The sequence below is a fragment of the Dendronephthya gigantea genome, unplaced genomic scaffold (assembly GCF_004324835.1).
Source record: "Dendronephthya gigantea isolate DGI-Jeju-01 unplaced genomic scaffold, DenGig_1.0 000069F, whole genome shotgun sequence".
In the NCBI taxonomy this organism is placed as follows: domain Eukaryota; kingdom Metazoa; phylum Cnidaria; class Anthozoa; order Malacalcyonacea; family Nephtheidae; genus Dendronephthya; species Dendronephthya gigantea.
In genome coordinates, this window is record NW_021163079.1 from 911,680 (window position 1) to 931,894 (window position 20,215).

Consider the following 20,215-nt stretch of genomic DNA (forward strand, 5'->3'; position numbering starts at 1 on the left):
ATACATTGAACATAAAATACCACTGCAAACCGTCCGGAAACGTCCATGAGAAACCCAAATACTTTGTATGGTGTGGAAAAATCTCAATATGATGGTATCCGCTTTTAAGGTCAAATTTAGTCATGAAACCACTTAAGGTGAAATAATCTAAAGCTTTTCTATGATCTTCAAACTTTACTTTTTTCTTGAGAAGGCACTCGTTAACGGATCTCAGATCTAATATCAATCTTTCCTTCCCGGATGGCTGAACCGACAAAGAAAGCGGATTCAGTACATGCAGGTCAGCCCTATTGTTGACTTCAGAGATTCTATCCCCTTCCAATAATTCTAATATTGCTTCTGTAACAAACTGGCTATGCAAAAGTGCATAACGATTATTCCTCAGGGACAAAAAGGCTGGCTCAGACTTAAGAGGAAGTTTATACCCCTCCCGTATCGTATCCAGTATAAATCTTGGAGCTTCAATCTTCTCCCAAAATTTTATATGCTGTTTAAGTCTACCCCTTACACAAGAACCACTAGATGGCTGATTAACACCAGCCATTTTGCTAACAAATTCCCCATTTTGTTTCGATTGTACCGGTAAAACACACGCTTCGTCATCAGACAAATCCTGCTGTTCACTTTCTTCTCTGCTCTCCACTTGTATTTGCTGCACTCCAAATAGACTTTTCGAAGTAGTTGCCATGAGGCCCGACACCTCCTTGTCTTGAACGATATCCAACAGTGCAGTCTTTGCTCCTGTGCCCTCTGTACTCACACGTGAAACATATGTTGTTGGGCCCGCGAACGAGCTTGTTGACCGCCTTTAAGAACCATCATACATGAAATAAAAGGCAAAACAAAATTAAAGCATTTCCCTATTAATTCGGTAAACTGCTATACTTATACAAACATAAACAGACAGCTGTTTATAGGCTAGACTTGTTTTAGGCTAGACTTGTTTTAGGCCAACAAGCCTTGAACTCACAAAGAAAGGAAGAATATTAATAAAGTACCTCGAAGAAGCTGTTGATCTTCTGGACGCACCATACTAGAACTTGAGAGATTAGTTTGTTGCTGCTTAGTTCTGGCCTGTTGCATTTGCTTCTTCTTCCTAACCGCTTTGTCCTGGGCTTTTCTGATTCTCTAATCATCCTCTGAATTCCCTGCCAATTCATTGCTTTCGTACTCGTCTACGACTAACCATCCAGCTGCACTCTTATCCACCAACTTTATAAGCTTCTGTCGCTTCTAAATTAATACCAAGGTTTTTTAGCAACCTCGATAGCCTGTTGAGGCTTCGGATTTTCACTCTCCAGCAATCCAATAAACGTCACGACGAGATCCTCGACTTCCACAAAATGCTTGGCATGTGCTTTATATTTAAACTTTAACGCGTCCGCATCTATTTGCAATTTTTTAGTCGACGCTTGAATGCTACTTTTTCTGCTGTCTGTATATATATATATATATATATATATATATATATATATATATATATATTTGCATAACAAGGTGCGTGGAAAACTATAACCTCATTTTTTCCAAATTACACACCTGCAGCAAAAGCCCGACTATCCTGATGACAAAATACCTCCAATTCCTTGACACAAAATCAACAAGGTTCAAAGCCAAAAGCAGTAATATATTTACTCGAGAGGTTGTTTTGTTGTGTTACCCAAATGCAAGGTCTGTGGTAGAGGGAAAAGCAAAGGCAAAATTCATAAAGAATGGTTTTAGTATCAGCTTCTTTGACTGTGATAGAAGTTGAAGTTGGGACAAAAAAATGTCTTTAGGGACCTTCAAAAGCCTTTGACGAAAAGCTATGTGGTAACAGGTAAGGAGACTTTCCACCCAACTTGAAATGAGCATGATGATTGAAACTGTACATTAAAAGGATGCCTTGTGTTAAAAGTTGGATTCTTGCATTTCTTCTATATGTGCCTATATCCATCGTAATTATCTGGTTTTCGTAAATGAAAGTAATCACCACACAAAGATTAACTTTCACGACCCAACGTTTCGACACTTCGGTCTAGTGTCTTCATCAGGGGTGATCTGATGTTGAAACTTGGTTCCTTATATACCCTCAAAATGACATCATCTATTAATCAGATGTAAATATTCTTTTGGCAAATAGCTTCCGTCATCCCTATTAAGGGCACAAAGACTTGCATTAGAGAGTGAGGGAAAGTTGCCTTTTTTGGATACTTATGTTCATAGAAATATCGAAGGGCAGTTAGAAACTGACGTTTACCGTAAACCTACACGTACGGACAAATATCTATCCTTCTACTCACGCCATCCAAAAAGTCATAAAAAGTCTGCTGCAAAAACTTTGTTTCAAAGAGCTGAATCGTTACCATCCAATCGCGTTGCTAGTATACTATTCACACCGGTCCCTCCACGCTCGTCTAAATTAGAATGGGAATAATAACGATCGCGTTTGGTGACAGGAAAGGAAACAGGGAGGGTGAGATAAAAATGGGGAGGGTAAACAAACGCGACCGCCGGTAGACGACCGCGGGAGGATAAAACCAGGAAAATCTTTGTGACACCTCTCGGCACTGAGATGCCTTCTGACGCGAAGAGTTTGAGAAACCGGCAAGAGCACTCTCATTTATACTCGCTTAGAAGGGACTGGTGCGAATAGTATACTATTCACACCGGTCCCTCCACGCTCGTCTAAATTAGAATGGGGATAATAACGATCGCCGAAATACCCTGCCAGGTGGAACAATGCGACCCCACAGTAGGTTTCCCAACCCCGGACCCCCAAACTGCCCATTCTAAAACAAAACCCAACCTGAAACAATACCAAATAACGACAGATTACAAACACACTTAAAAGTAAAATAACTAAAGTTTCTTTACTGAAGGAAACGCAAGGACAAAATCATGTAGGACATTAAGGTCGCTATATTCAGAAGTAGATAGCCGAACAGACGTTTCCTCCGACGACAAGAGGTCAGATGGACCACCGGGGCGCAAAACATTAGCTAATTTAAGATAATATGATGCAGTTGAAGAGGTCTTCCAGCCCACGTGAGACATGATATCCCCCAATTGAGCTCCTGAAAGAGCTAGCGTGATAGCGGCCCCAGCTCTAAAACTATGAAGGGTTTCGCCTGCGTAGATGGACGCCTCTTTAAGATACAGTTGAAGACGGGATTGCATGGTGGAAGAGGACAGCTGTTTGTTCTGGATGCCACAGCGAGGAGAAGTAGCACGAAAGAGGAAACCGTTCGAGAGATCCAACCCAAGCTCCGAGCAAGACGCCATGTAGGTTTCGATAGCCTTTACTGGACAGAGAGACGGATTCTGATGACGATGAACACCAAATAGGTTCGAGGATCCATCCCTGAGAGTTTTCCCCCAAACGTGGTTAAACAAGAGACCATCATCTTGCAGAAACCTCAAAATCTCTTGCGTCTTGACTGTGTTGAGATCATTTGCCCTGTCGCCACTAAAGAAGAGCGTTTTGAAAAAGGCGGAATCCCGAGCAAAGGTGAAAAGTGAGATCGGGGAAACGTTCGTAGCGCTCATTTTCCGTTCGAGGTGACGGGATAGGAGCAGGAGCTTGTTCACAAATAACGGAGTAGCTTGCTGCTGAGTGACAGCTGCCTGAAGTTGTTCCGATGTGAAGGCCTTGAGATAACGCTTGACTTCTATAGAGGCGGCGGGATTTCCCAAGCCTAAAGCTATATCCCAGTCCCCTTCGCGGCCAACGGATTTAAAAATAGCACGTAACTTCCCGATAAAAGAATCAACAGTTTTGTACGATAGCCGAACTGGACAACCGCAAGGTTTTATCCCATGAAGGCCAAGGTGTGGACAGTTGGATTGGTGCACTTGTGTTTTACCACCGTTATCCTTCCAGACTAAAAACCGAGTAATGTCTAGGGGAACAGCTGTAAACAACGTCTTCCTCGATGGGAGAGCGGACAGGAAACTTTTGAACTCGCTTTTGAGTGACATCTTTTGTTTCTCGTACGCGGTTGAGGTGGACATATTGTGTAGAACTCCTAGGCGCGCGTCGATTGCCGAAAGGTCGACTTCGGTCAAGACAGGATGTGATACAGGGGCAAGAGATTTTCGACGATAACCACACAATTGACAGAACATAAAATTGTAATCATTAGAATGATGGCACGTTGGACAAGATACTGCTGGTAGAAAGAGGCGTGCGACAGGAGGTGAACCCTAGAGCAAAAACATAAAAATAGGAAACAAACATGACAATCTTTATTGAAGTTATAATGGAAAAAGAAAAAATTGATCAATACAAAAAATCAAATCATTTTCAGCCAAGACAAAGTTTGTTCAGGTAGATTAATGTCAAACGGAAGCCATAGATCCCAAGGCAGAGGCCAATTCGAAGTGAAACCTGTCTTTGAAGGGACAAAGAGAGAGGACTGGCCCTGTAACCAAGAAGGATGCTGGATTGAGAGGCAAAACAGATAACAGACCACACAAGAGGTCGGGGTAATATCGGGAACGACGATGGTGAAAGGTACCCCAATGGAACGAAGATACCGTAGGACTCTGGGTATCAAGACTATAGGTGGAAAAACATAGGGGTTGGAAAAAACATCTTCGGGATATTGCGAAGCACATTGGGCAAAAATATTCACCCCGAGACAAGCTGGCGTTGGAAAAGGCGAAAAAAATGGCAGCGGCAACTGATGGCTGTCAACCATAACATTTGAAGGTAGCGCCATAAGGTCAATTGAATGGCCTCGAGCTCCACCGAACTGAGATTGAATTTTTTCCCACGTCTCTGCTGCTAACATGGCATCCTGAAGAGACAAAACACGAGAAGGAGGATCCGCAACGTTTTGGTGGGATGGGATGTGAATGAGGTTGAGGTGAAAATTCGCAGATGAGGCAACCATAAAAACACTCTTCAAGGCGTCAGAAAATGAGTGAGACCGTGCACCTTGACTCTTCCAAGCATCAACTAGGGGACGGTTGTCGACATAAACATCAACCCAGGAATTAGCAAGACAGTGAGCAAACGCAGAGAGCACATTAGAAAGAGCAAGTGCCTCTTTGGTAACAATATCTTTCGCTAAATCGTTGTCCCGCCAGTAGTCAGAAATACCAACGGAAATTTCACCAGGGTTGAGCACACCTCCCCAAGCGTAGGGAGATGCATCCGAGTGAAGTTTGATCTGATAATGTGTCTCTGTTCGCCATGGGAGAGAACCTGTCCACGTTTCGAGAAATAACCAATGCTCAATCTCCCGACGAAGATCTTGCGATATCCGAAGTGGCTTAGAAGAACGGCCAGCCTTGGAAATTGCCATGTTAATCTCGTTAGTAAAAAGCCGAGCAGCTGGAACAGCTGCGGAGAGCGATACACATTTTCCAGACAGCTTCTGAAGGAGATGCAAAGAAACGTGCTTACGAGAAAGAATGTCACGTACAAGTAACAAAAACTTTTCTTTCTTCTTTGGCAACAAGCGGACTGCGAGGGAACAAGGATAGATTTATCTAAACCGATAGTATATCCCAAAGTGATGAGAATATAACACACCACGAAAATGGCTACATTTGCCAAAGTGAAATTGCACTGGTCAATCGATGTAGCGGCACGGACGATAGGCGGCGGTGAAGACGCTGAAAAGCGAATGTGGGAGGAATGTCGATCGTCAATATACAGTGAACACGGAATGCCGACGGTGCGAAAATACTGTGAAGCTAGGGAACCGGTGGTATGGTAGACATACGCAGATAACTTCCATCCAAAAGGAATGGTACTAGATGTAAAGTACCAGCCAGCCCACTCGAAGCCAAAATACGGTTTACTGGATTCTGTAATCAGAATATGGTCATAACCAGATTTATCATCACAAACGGTTTGGTATGAACCAGGAGAAACATATAACGTGAGATCGTGGGAGATGACTTTAAGCGAAAAGGACGGTCCACCATCCAGAGGTTGAGGAAGCGATTATCATTACATAAACGCGGCTTTGATGGCTCAACAGTTAAAGGCATGACAAGGTGCGGCGGCTGTAGTTCGCCCACTTTCCCCCAAAGAGAGATGGCGCCAGAGGCAAGTCGCTGCAGGATAGTATCATGGATATAAGTATATAGCAGGATATAAATTGAGCAAAAGGAATACAAGAGGGATTATTTGGAAAAATGCTTGCAGGCGGCGTGTCCGTATCAAACCATTCACCCTTAAAACCACCTTTGAAGTGGGCAAAATAACGGTTCACATCTACTTTATTGTAAACCCAATCTAAAATTTCAACAGATTGATCTGGTGGGAGGAAGGAGGCCAATTTAGACCATGCGTGCGGATGATCATGTAAACCACCAGCAACAAAAAGGGAAGGGTCGCGGAATGCATGCAAACCCACGTCAGCGGAACGTTCACCAGCCAGGACGGAATTAAAGAATGCTTCACTCAAGTGAGAGTTATTCGCTGCTATGCTTCGGGGCGGAAGTGCAGTTCCATCAGATCGTACCCAGCTCTCCTGAACACGTGTGACTGATTTCGGGAAAAATAACGGTGTGATCTCCATTGCTGGAAATGAGAGAACCTGGGATAGAGGAAATAAAGATTTGAACTAAAGGAAAAGACAGTACTGAAAACCCCCCAGGGGATGGCAGCTTGAGCGTCAGATAAACCGACAGAGAATTAGGCTCCCTTTCAAACTGCCAAAAAGGAAGAGATGTGACAAGAAAAGGTCTCTTGTCAGGGTCAGATCAACTAGATGTGTAAATGCTACTTAGAAGATCAAAGGCTTACAATACAAATTAAATACAACAATACCAGGACTAGCATAATATAATAATTTAATCAGGATGATTACTAAATACAGTCAAGTAATAGTAAAGTCAAAAGTGACGCTAATAACATGTAACCACAAATCATACACGAGGTTTGCATAACGTAATTATAAAGCAATTAAATATAATCAAATGATAATGAATACAATTAAAGCCAACTGAATTGATCGAGATTAATAGTTCGTATCATGACGATTTCGAAGAATTATTATCACACGGTGGTCTGGGACGCCGAGGATCATCATACGTGTAAGGTCGATAACGAGACGCAGCGGAACGAGCTCGCCGAAAACAAGTCGATGAAATATGGCCAGGCTGTCCACAGGAGAAACAAGTGATCTGTGAGCGAGGGGGAGCTTGTTGCCGCATAAACGGAGACGGCCGTGATTGTGGGCGCCCATTATCGGGTCTAAAGGCTTTATCCACTCTGTGTACTGCGTCCAAAATTCTACCGTATTCTTTGTCAGCCAACAAGGCGGTAAAATAAGCCTTAAATTGAGTAACCGGGGTCGAAAGCTTCTGACGTAAGGTAGAGGCAATGGCGTCATATGCGGAGGCTTTAGAATGCGACGAGAGCCTGGCGCTGACAGCAAGTTGCTCGGAAAGACGTAGTGCCTCGTATTTATCAAAATCCTCCTGACGGCGAAAACCATAGTTTGTAATTTTCGTAAGGAGTGTGGACACAGATGGAACGGTTTGGGCGTCTTCTAACACTTTGATACGCTCAAGGAGTATCTGGAGCGTGGGGGCCTATGAAATTGAAGTAAACTCAAGTAAATAGAGACCTTTAGCAGGATGTCCAAGGCAGACCGCCAACCGCGGCCCAATGTCAGCCGCTTGACGTAACCGTAATAAAAAGTTTAGCATTAGCTAGAAGTATTTTAGCGAGGAAACTTTCGAAAGGGAAATAAACAGAGTGAGACAAGCGGCAAATACAACAAAGTGAGTCAACGGGCAAAACCTCTTCACAAAATCAATTAAATAAAAGCACTCAAACGTCTCGACTTATAAAATATGCGAGGTAAAACGTTGTAAGACAAATACAACAGAGTGCATCAACCGGCAAAAACATCTCCACAAATTTATTGCATAGGATCACTCAAACGTCTCGACTTATACAAATGCGAGGTAAAACTTTATGAGGCAAGTACAACAGAGTGAATCAACTGGCAAAACATCGTCACAAAACAATTCACTAAAAGCACCCAAACGTCTCGACTTATAAAATATGCGAGGTAAACTTTTTAAGACAAATGCAACAGAGTGAATCAACCGGCAAAAACATCTTCACAAAATCAATTCAAAGATTACTGAAACGTCCCGATCTATACAAGATGCGAGGTAAAACTTTATGAGGCAAGTACAACCGAGTGAATCAACCGGCAAAAAACATCTTCACAAATCAATTCAATAAGATCACTCAAACATCTCAACTTATAAAAAATGCGAGGTAAAACTTTTAAAGCAAATGCAACAGAGTAAATCAACCGGCAAACATCTTCACAAAATCAATTCAATAAGACTACTCAAACGTTTCGACTTATACAAAATGCGAGGTAAACTTTGTGAGGCAAATGCAACAGAGTGAATCAACCGGCAAAAACATCTTCACAAAATCAATTCAATAAAGCACTCAAACATCTCGACTTATACAAATGCGAGGTAAAAACTTTGAGAGGGAAATACAACGGAGTGAATGAATCGGCAAAAACATCTTCACAAATCAATTCAATAAAACACTGAAACATGTTTACTTCTAAAAACGCGAGGAAATACTTAAATGTAAAAGCAAACCAACCGAACAAAATGGACCGGCAAACATCACACAAATTCAATTCAATGAAAACTGCACAAAACTACTTATCACAACAACGAAGTAATACATTGTGAGGCAAATACAAATACGAGGTAGCAAGACAAACTCGAAGGAAGGCAACGGCACAAATTTTCTCACACAATTAATTCGGAATAGGGCTCATAAACATAGTGCGACGCGATAAGAATCCAAAAGCTTAATAACGCACCCGTGTAGTTAAAATAGTGGTATTAGGAATTAGGCAAACAAAACAAAAGGGGGTTCGTTTACCCAAACTATGAACTAACATGCAACACCAGGCCCAAACATACCTCAAGTTCGGCAGCCGGTTGAGGAGCCGGAGGCGCTTGATTGTGAATTGGAGGATCGCCCGCCTCTGCCGCTGGAGCTGGTTGTACTTGTGCCACATCTAACAGAGCTTGAGCAGGGCCAACATTATTCTTCGGAATTTGCTCTTGTTCATCCATGAGTGTAACTTGAAGGAGACTGTGTGCCTTCTGACGCGAAGAGTTTGAGAAACCGGCGAGAGCACTCTCATTTATACTCGCTTAGAAGGGACTGGTGCGAATAGGGACAACGAGCGTGATTATGTCCTCAGTGTACTGAGACAGAACAATTATCCTCTAAACTTTTTAAATGATTGTCTAAAATCCCCTGTCTCGACTAGATGCAATTCCTCAGAGGGTGATTCCTCAAAAACAGGTTTTGCTAAAGTTCCATACATTCAGGGAATTGCAGAAGTAATCAGGAGGATCCTGAATAATTGTGGTATAAAAGTTGCCTTAAAACCCTTTCAGACATTGGGACATATTTTCGCGAAACCCGAGGACCGCGTAGCGACTAAACAGAAAACTCATGCTGTATACTCTATACCATGTGGTGATTGCGAGAAAGAGTATCTAGGTCAAACAAAACGCCAGTTCGGCACACGTTTAAAAGAACATCAAAAGGCTGTTTCGAACTTAGACAGTTCAAAATCAGCCTTGGCGGAACACGTGTGTCAAACTAACCATAACATTGGGTGGAACGATTCAAAAGTCATTACCACTAATGATCCTTATGGACAAAGGCGTTGTTTGGAAGCCTGGCATATTAATGCGAGTCTTTGTGCCCTTAATAGGGATGACGGAAGCTATTTGCCAAAAGAATATTTACATCTGATCAGTAGATGACGTCATTTTGAGAGTTTATAAGAAACCGAGTTTCAACATCAGATCACCCCTGATGAAGACACTAGACCGGAGTGTCGAAACGTTGGGTTGTGAAAGTTAATCTTTGTGTGGTGATTACTTTCATTTACTAAAACCAGAGTAGCAATAATTACGATGGATTATATACCTGGTTGCCGTGAACTCATAAACTTCAACTTGTGTCCCTATATCTATTTGTGCGATAGTTAGGAATGTAAAATTGTTTCGAACTTCTAAGATTGTACATATTCGGAACTTTCATAGGTGAGAGATGATGGAGTTTATGGTTTTCATCGTTAACTATTAATTTAAAAAGTTTTTTGCACGAGTCTTCTCTTCTCACCCACAAATGCTTCATATCAAGAGTAGCCAAAGCATTTTCATACGATAGATCAGGAAAAATGATACGCATTGCTTTTTTTTGGATTCTTTCGATTATGTCTGAAAGGTATTTTGTTAGGCCGTAATGAAAGACCTTACTAGCATATTCGAGAGTCGACCTGATCAATGCAAAGTAAAAACATTTTAAATCGTTACTGTCAAGACGAGACTTCTTGAGTTGCTTTAATAGATAAAGACGCTTGGCAGCTTTCGTCGTTATTTTATCAACATGTCCATTCCCTTTTAGATCTTGACTTATCAAAACGCCCAGTATTGTTGCCTCTTCTACTCGAGCAGTGACTTGTTCTTGTATCACAATAGGGGCAAAATCAGGCTCGCTCTGTTGGAAATTAATTACCATTTCTTTGCATTTGGACGGATTAAGTTCAAACTTGTTGCGTTGGGACCAATCCACAATAGAATCTGTCACTTCTTGGATAGAGTTGGTATTAACTTGATTCGTGAGATTCTCCCAAATGCTGGTGTCATCAGCATATTTAATCATGTCACCCATGAACTGGTCATCTGAGATTGAGAGGTCATTAATCATTACTAGAAATAACCACGGACCAAGCTTCGTCCCTTGTGGTACCCCAGTATTAACTGGTTTCCACGTAGAAAAACAGTTTGCATTAAGCTTCACTCTTTGGAATCTTCCACGTAGAAAATCGACAATCCAATTTAGAGCAGATGAGTTCAAATCAAGTCGTTGTAACTTCTCATAAAGTATATTATGATCTATAAGATCAAACGCTTTACGATAGTCCGTTAGAAGTGTTCGCACAGACCCGCCATGTCCACTGTCTCTGACCAACAATGGATCAAAGATATCAATGCAAGGGTGGTACTTGATCCTGGTATAAACCCGTATTAATTAGGATCAATACATTTCATTAACGTCGGTTGAAGATCCCTCGTGATTACAAAATCCTCTGCAATTTTACACAATGGGATGGTCAATGAGATGGGCCTAAGATCTTTGTTAATGTCTAACACTTGTTTACTTTAGGGGATCGGACAAACATTTGCCAAGATGATGAACATACTGTTTGTGCATCAATACTTAGATAGATAGTTCACTGGTGTAGTCTGCGTAATTTCTTCAAAGGGCTGAGCTGCTTTTTCATCACAAGTCGGGTGAAGTTAAAATGGAACGAGCATATTGAGTTTCTTACGAAAATATTAGCAGGCATAGCAGTCATTCTAAAGGAATTTTATTGATATTTGCTTGGGCTTGGGAAAAGTCTCAGTGAAGAACTTTTTAAAGTTAATTTTGTAAAGATTTGCAGAGGGACTCAAATATGCGGCATTGAATGTTGCCAAAGAAGACACCACCCCTTGTTACATCATCTGAAGCTGCACCCAAACAGGACACTAAGCCTGATCAAACAGGTCCTGGTTCGGGCTCAGAGGATAACAGCACAACATCAATGCAAAATACCACACTTCCCTATATCAAGAGTTGGTGTAACAAATTCATCATCCAGGTTTACAAGTTGTACCAGTCAAGGTTACGGCCCCCTATGGCAATTGTATGACAGAAACGTATGCGTTCCTGAACAGTGAGTCCAATACAACTATATGTTTATCCAGCTTAGCTTAAGACCTTGGTGCTGATTGTACACCTGTTGAGTTCATTATCAACCATGTCTGGGAAGCAGAAGTGAAGATGTCATCAATTGTCTCTTGATGTTTTCGGGGTTGCCACTGGTAAGGGCATTAGATTGAATAAGTGTTGACAATTGAAAGTTTGCCGGTTCCCCTAGAGTATTTCCTCAGCTACAGACATTAAACAATGGTCTCATCTTAAGGACGTCAACATTACTGGCCTAGAGATAAGAAAGTCACCATTCTCATTGGAAGTGATGTACCTGAAGCTCTTTGTCCTCTTGGAGTATGTTCTGGAAAGAAGAATCAACATCACATCAACCATTAGGTTGGACGGTGTACTTGAAAGGGAAGAGTTACCAATAGGCTCCGATAATGGACGCAGTCAATGCAACCATCACAATCAAGTATCATGAATATTCATAACATCAATGGTCATGGGAAGTGCAAAACCGGGCAATCGAGGAGCATCGCCGGCTATTTGGATTCTCTCCGCATTCTTTTGGTAGTGGGGCACATTCCAGCGGTGGAAAACGGAACCGAAACAAGGGGAAGGGTAGTAAAAGCAAGAAGGCTAAATGCACAACGTGGACGCATGCCTTCGTGTGTATTCGCAAGAAGAGTCAGTGTTGTTTACCTTCCCCGCAAGAACGGTATGAGCTAAAATGTACTGGCCTTGGTGAAAAGAAAATCACGATGGAAATTGAAAACAAAGGATTCGACGAACTATATAGAGTGCTGTTGGAAGAATTCCCACTTTTATCAAACGCTGGTGGGATAGACCTTTTGAGAACTGGTTTTGGTGCAAACAGCAAAACCCTAGAAGTCATACCCGTGCCTCGTGGTTCATCGACTTACACCATCGAGTACTTGAAAGATATCCTGCAGCAGGCAAAATGCTATGTTAGACCTATTCAAAGGGACCTGCCAAAACCCGCTATCAACAATGATACTGATAACACAGATGAGAAAACACTTGTTGTAAGTATATGTCACTTTTAATATCACAACCAATAATTTTAGCTTAATATTAGTTAGGTTGAATTTTTTGAATTTGAATAAATTATTTTATTATTATTATTATATTATTATTATTGTTATTTTTAGAAACCATGCCCAACTGAAGAATGCAAATCTTGCCAAAAGAGAATTCCAATTTTGCACCTGAGAGCCCATATAATGGTGTGTGAGAGCACATCAACTGATGAGGTATGAAAAATACATCCAACTCTGGTTATTGAGTTCCAATAGGACTCGAGTGTTTACTGGTAGTATGAAATAAAGTTATAATTGTGTATACTGTAGGGTGTATACTATATCATATTGAAACTGATGTGATTTTATGAATTTGGGTATTGTTTGAATGTTATTTTGAGGGATGTGATTGTGTTTTTCTTCACTTGACTGGTAAATGTGGGTAAATTAGTAAATTTGGGATTGATGATTGTAATTTAGTTAGTAAAAGTAATTCATTTGGATATTTGTCATTAGCCCATTGCCACTGAGATGTTCCCCCTGACAATCTAAAATCTGTTGGCATTACCCAGAGTAAAATCTGTTACAGTAAGAGGCTGGTTCTGGCCGGTGCTGGCATTAATGGGTTAATATTGAATAACTCTGTGTTTATCTTTGTTTAACAAGGTTTTGCATATTTCTGATGATGATCTTCCTGAGTCCAACTTATATGAAGCATTTCCCGCATGTGGGTCATCTAGCATGTCTCTCACTAGTGGGTGTAGCATTTCTGATGGTGTATCTGAAGTGAGTAAAATTTCTCTTTGCTTTTGTATCCATAATACACTTGCACATATGACTAAAATAATTTGATTATCAATATCAAGCTATCAGTATGCTGCTTCATGTAAATGGTTATGATAAATTTGCTGTTGTTTTTCAGGGTCCAGGTATCGATGAATTAAGAAATATATTTCCAGATGCCCCTGCTGATGATCTTGTGCAAGCTATGATGCAAGGTGGGAATGTCAGGGAAGCAATCGACATCTTACTGCCAGCAGAGGATGTGACAGTGGGTAAGCAATATAATCTTTCACAACAGGGCACAAACAGTACTACATAAAAATTAACTGACAGAACTTTTCAATTACTCTCAATTTACTAAAATACATGTATATATCTATATATGTAAATCCTATCATCCTAGATTCACATTCTTATAGGCTATTTGTAGATACTTTTTTGTTTGGGATCAATCTTATATGAAATAATTGAAGATAAATGTCTCTTTCATTTTTCATGCAAACTTTTCAGTTTCTTTTTAATTTCCTGTCTTATTGCAGAAGTGATAGAATCAAGTTCTTGTCAGTTTTTACACACCCTGAATACCTCCATATTAATAAACTTGGACATACTGTAGGTCTTATGATTCATTGCTGGTTAATGGTACAGTAAACCCAGGTTGACAGGACTCAAATTATGAATACAGTATTGTGTAATTAATTGTATATCCTGTGTAGTTCGTGGCAAATAGCAGAATACTAGCTGCCATTTCATTGGTTTACAGCAGGGCAATTAATTGCACCATTGCTGAGCTGTAATTGCACCCTTCTCAACAACCAATAGAGCAACTATACCTATCAGAGTGAAGGCAGAATTAATGAACTTCCGCAGTTGAACATATAATAAACTTAATGTTATAGCAAGAAAGTGTACAGCTAGAAAAAACATAAAGCAGAATAATAAAATGTGTGACAGCTATGTCTCTTTTAAATAAACGCCACCCCCGAACAAGTGCCGCCCTCGAATAAGCACCGCATGTTGGACGAGAAAAAATTATTAAGAGCCACGGCGCTTGTTCAAGTAAATACGGTAATTAGTAAGTAGTAGTATGAATTTTATTCATGCTATTTATGCCAAATCATACTCGTGATTAACAAATCAACCTTTTAAACTAATAACTTGTATGATTTTGGCATTAACAACACTCCTATTAATTCTGTTAATTTCCATTATTAATAATGTTAATCTGTTTACAGTTCCAGACCAACAGTGCATTGCTAGAGAAGAAGAAGACCTTGACAGTGTGATGAACAGGTTAAAGGAACCATTGCCTGTTTTGGGCATTCAGAAATTTTATATTGATCGCCAAGAGCTGTGGGAGGATAGTGTTGCTGCGTTTAAGAACCTAAAATTTAATCCTGCCCATCGCCCAAAAGTACGTTTTGAGGGTGAAGCTGGTATTGAAGCTTACGACAGTAACTATTTTCAGCCAAAGCACACTTGTTTGAAGGGCAAGATGGCAATAAGTTGCCAATATTCAACATAAATGGCATCCAATCCAACCTTTTCTTTCTGGCTGGCAAGATGATTTCTTACCTCATCGTACATCTAGATATTGGTATCCCAGTTCTAAGCCCAGCATCCTATAGCTACGTTGTCAGTCAAGACATTAATATAGCATCAGAATATTGCTGTGTTGATGATGTGTCTGATTATGAGATCAAAGAATTAATCATCAAGGTAAGTTGCACATACAATTCTGTATGTTTTCGTCTACCAGGTAGGCCAATACAAAATATTTTCTACAGATGCATCCCCCATAGATGGTTAATAATATCCGTATGTAATTTAGGTAAACAAAGCAGAAAGTATGGAAGAACTTGCTCAAATAACACAGGCCACTGAAATTATGGAAGAACTAATTAGAGCTGGTTGGCTTTCAGCACTCACTTTGGAGAACAGAGACATGGCATTACAGAACCTTATTCTCTATGAAACACTTACAAAGCGCAAAGAAGCCATGGATCAGTTTTGTAAGGGTCTCAAAACACTTGGTGTGCATTCAGCTATCCAAGCATCTCCTGAAGTGATGAAGGGATATTTTACTTTGCAGCCATCACAGCTTACAGCTTCAAAAGTCATTGACTTGTTTGAGAATATCCATTCAGTCCATGAATGTGAGGAGGCCAATAGAGCTTGCAGTTTTCTGGTTGGTTCTATTCACTCTTTAGAGCAAGGTACTCCAATAGTGTGTATGACCCTATGTACAATTACTAGATGTTTTGGTATGTAGTATTGCTGTATATGTAATGACTGTTGTAGCAAGCAGGTTTAAGAACAAGTGATGTCTCATTCTCATTTAGAATGTATGTAATTATATTTTTTCAACTTTTTTTCAGATGAAGGGGAGATTGGGCTGAAGCACTTCCTGCATTTCATGACTGGAACAGATGAAATTCCACCACTTGGCATACCACAAAAAATTAAAGTTGAATTTGTTAAGCAGTCACACTTCTTTGCAGAGACATGCATGTTTGAATTAAAGGTGCCAACTAGCCACGAAGTCTTTCAGGAATTCAATATTGCATTTCTGATGGCTTGTGCAAACCATAAAGGTTTTGGATCAGTTTAGTTAAAGTGGCAGTATGATTTAAAAAGTCAGCAATCCAATTTTTATTGCAACAAACGGTTAATCAGTGCATAATATCTTCCCTTGTTCTCGTTCTTTTTTCAAAATATGTCAATTTGCATGTTATGCAATTTTCTCAATGTATAATAATGAGATTTATAAAATAACTAATATCTCGAGATGTTTCTGTCAGAATTAACTGAACTTCTGTATCCGTACTGCGATGAGCTATTAATAATTATGTTCTGTTATGAAGAAATTGTAATGTTCTCATATACAACCCTATACCGTAGTTTGTGCTGAACTCACATGGATTTACATGCATTTTAAGCTGTTGAAATTGTTCAATGGAAATTGGTACTTCCACATTTGGTACTTCCACATTATCCGGCTGGTTGGCTTCCTCACCATTATAAAACTCAGTGGGTAATGGTCCATCCCAATCTATGCCAAATGTTGCTGCTTCATTCTAAAAGGGAACAGTGATATTTGATATTGTTTATATTTTGGGTGGATTTTTAGCCCCTGTTTAGAATCTTGTTTGCGCAGGGGAGCTGAGTTAGTAGGTTAAGCTAAGTACTGTATGAGGAAAATGCAGTGTGTCTACCATACCTCTGTCAGTTCCTCAAATACTGATCCCATTTCGGAAGTGTTCATCCTTAATTGTCCCTCAATCCATAGCTGCATTGGTGACTTGCCCCCAGTACCTGAAAGTGTGTGCTCATTCCAAGACTTCATAAACTGACTCAAGGAGTGATTTACATGAGGGATAAACACATAATGTAAAGCAAAGATATGGAGATCATTATCAGGATCAAGCACACCACAGGTCTCCAAGTGGTAAAACAGATCATAGAATAAAGTGACTACTTGGTAAAAAAGATCCCTCCAAAGTCTCTCGATACGTTGGTTGTGAACACTTTTTCTTGTGATCATACTGCCTCTTCCTGGACCCCGATCTGCATATGATAACATGAACATAGACACCCCAACATTTTCTCCACCTTTATCACTTCTAACCCGAGATGGCAAGCCGTAGCAACCAACAGCTTGTTCAAATAGCTCCAAAACAGTGTCAGATCTGTTATTGTTTGAGCAGGATAAAAATACTGGAACTCTTGAGTAACCATCTATTCCACCATGGATAACCATTTTCCATCTTCAAGAAATAAACAGTTAACTTTATGTCAACATGGATTATAACCAGTTTCAATTTGGTTATCAAAGATAACTGGTGAAACTATTATATGTTAAATTATATTAATAATATAAATATTGATCATTAGGTCTAACTACCTGATAAGTTTATGGTAACCATCAATATGCCACAGTGAATTTGGTCCCTTAACAGAATATGTCCTTCTGTGAACAGCAGCCATCCATCTTACGAGTGTGCCCTCTGGGTCCACCCTACGCACAGATGTTCTCACTCGATGTTGCTGAACCTTTAACCCCCGAGAACGCAAGTGTCCAATCACCATTCTATAACCACACTTGGGATGGGCATGTTTAATGTCAATAACCACACTGTCTAACTGCTCATCAGTTGTTTGGGAAAATGGCTGACTGCTGTCAATGTGATTTTCACGCATGCGCCGCCGGATCGTACTCAACGAAACTCCGAGCATATTGGCTACTTGTACAGCTGTGAAGTTGTGTTCGACAAAATACTGCAATTGATTCCTTGAAACTTCAAACTTTCTTCTACCTGGCCTTGATATTTGGGCATTTACCAGTGCTTCATCAATTAGATTGGGTCGTTGCAAGATATCCACAAAACGCCTAGAGTTATGTAACAAATTGGCGCCATATTCATATTGATATCGGCTATTTTGTGCAGATAGGTTTGCCAGGATGTGATAAAGATCATCCGAACTATCGCGTACGTTATCAATAACAGAGACATCGGCTTCCGTGGAGATACACTCAGTTACATCAGCTAATAACATTTCAAGGCGATTTATGAGAGCAGTTTGTACTTCGTCGCAGTGGTCGCAGTCGGCTGCCATCTTGGAAACTGGAATCAGGGAGCAGCGCAATGCACGATGGGATTGTTGCCGAATGAACGACCATTGCAAAATGATCACGGTTGTTGCCAAATAATAAACATTTTAAGAAATTATTTAACATCGCCAAACGATTTTATGTCAATAAATAAATTGCGATTTTCGATGAATGTTTCATTGTTGTCACAGGATACCAAAAACATAGCGAAATATTGCATGGTCATTGCCAAAGTGTGTTATTGAATTTTGACACACATCACCCGCCATAGGTTTTACCAATTACTAGGTTTTTATATCCTCTAGGCAATCTTGGCATCTTGGCACACTCAGCCTGATCCACAAAACTTCAAACTGATCGTTATTAAGGTCATTGATTACTTCGTAACTTATATGATCTCTGATGTAAATACTGACACCCCCATGTTGGCAATTGGTTCTGTCTCTATGGATAAGATTGTAGCCATGGATACTAATTACTGTATCTTGCATATGCCTTTGTAGCCATGTCTCCACGAAACTGATGAACTGAAAGTTTTTTCTCCAAGTATAATGTCTCTAATCTCATCAATTTTCGGTGCGAGTGACATTACATTATCAATTTTCAGTGCGAGTGACATTACATTATCAGTAGAGTAAGAAGGAGTTGCAATTGTTTCTTTTCACAGAAAGCATGACAGCATCTTATCCTTACCTGGGAGACCTCTTGTAGTCGACAGGGTTGGTTGAAATTATGGATAATTTCAGTCTGTTTATAGAGACGAAGTCAGCTACAAACCGTACAATGGCGTACTGGCCTAAACAAACAATACAGAGTTAGGCACAAAAATTACGAATCTCGTATTCATAGTAGTATTCAATCCTAAAGCTGCCTATTGTCATTCTTGATGTGACAAAAAACAATAGGAAATTTCTGAGTAACTTCAGATCACTGTTATAGCTGACGGTCATTTGTATGGATTACATGTAGGAGCTCTCCAGGTAGTGGTTGAGAACTGGACCTGTCAAAGAGAAGATTGGTGCGGATTTTCGTCAACAGCATGCGACCAGACAATGGAGCAAACAAGTTTCACAATGACCAATTGCTGCAAGGACCGGACGTTACAAACTCTTTGGTAAGCGTTTTGATAAGATTCCGACAGTAGCGGTAACAGCTGATGTAGAGAAGATGTTTCACCAAGGTAAAGGTAAAACTGGAAAAATTGTAGTATATATGCTGAGGTTATTCTGGTGGCCAGAAAGCGATCTTTCGAAGCAACAGTGAATATATCAAATGACAGTCCACCTATTTGGTGTGACCTCCTTGCCAAGTTGTTGTTCCTATATGCATTGAACAGAACTGTGGAGGATAATTTGTCAGAATTTAGCAGAGAAACCATCAATATGATACACCGATACTTCTATGTGGACGATTGCTTAAAGTTGTTGTCAATGAAACAAGAAGCCATCGGGTTGACAAAACTCCCAATATTACTCTAATGTTGCAGTTTCAGACTGATGAAGTGGTTGTCGAACAAGAGAGGTTTTATCTTGTGTACCAGACAACATAAGCGCACTGTGCGTGAGTCTTAACTTAGAAAATTTACCAAAAGATAAAGCCTTCTTGGATTCCGACGAAGTTGATATTTAAAGACAAATACAAGGGAGGGATTTTATCCTCTGTCGCTATCCACTTGGCTTGGTCGCTCCTGTGGTAGTGCTAGCAAAACATGTGCTGCATGAACTTTGTCGCAAGAATTGCAGAAAGGATGAAGAGATTTCTAAAGAGATTGCCACGAAATGGGAACTCTGGCAGAACGAATTCCAGTCACTCACTACAATAGAAATTCCGAGATGTTACAAACCGCTGGGATTCAAAGCGATCAAGACTATAGAGCTCCACCACATTGCTGACATTTCATCCAAGGGATACGGTACAGCATCATACCTTCAGTTCCGAGATATCAACAGAAGAATCCACTGCAGTGTAGTTATGGGAAAATCAGTAGTGCCTCTAAAAACAGTCACAATACCAAGACTAGAATTAACTGCTGCAACATTAGCTGTGCAGGTAGACAAGCAAACT

General features: G+C 40.3%; 1 protein-coding gene across 1 annotated transcript; it reads right to left on the reverse strand.

Moving 5' to 3' along the window:
• Positions 1-16,385: 16,385 nt before the first annotated feature.
• On the reverse strand, positions 16,386-18,124 carry LOC114531207. The gene is made up of 3 exons (XM_028552853.1): positions 17,444-18,124; positions 16,760-17,306; positions 16,386-16,616 (listed from the first exon to the last, which is right to left on the reverse strand). Exons 1-3 carry the CDS (start codon positions 18,094-18,096, stop codon positions 16,386-16,388), a joined length of 1,431 nt encoding a protein of 476 aa, XP_028408654.1. The 5' UTR covers positions 18,097-18,124.
• Between the last annotated feature and the right edge of the window lie 2,091 nt (positions 18,125-20,215).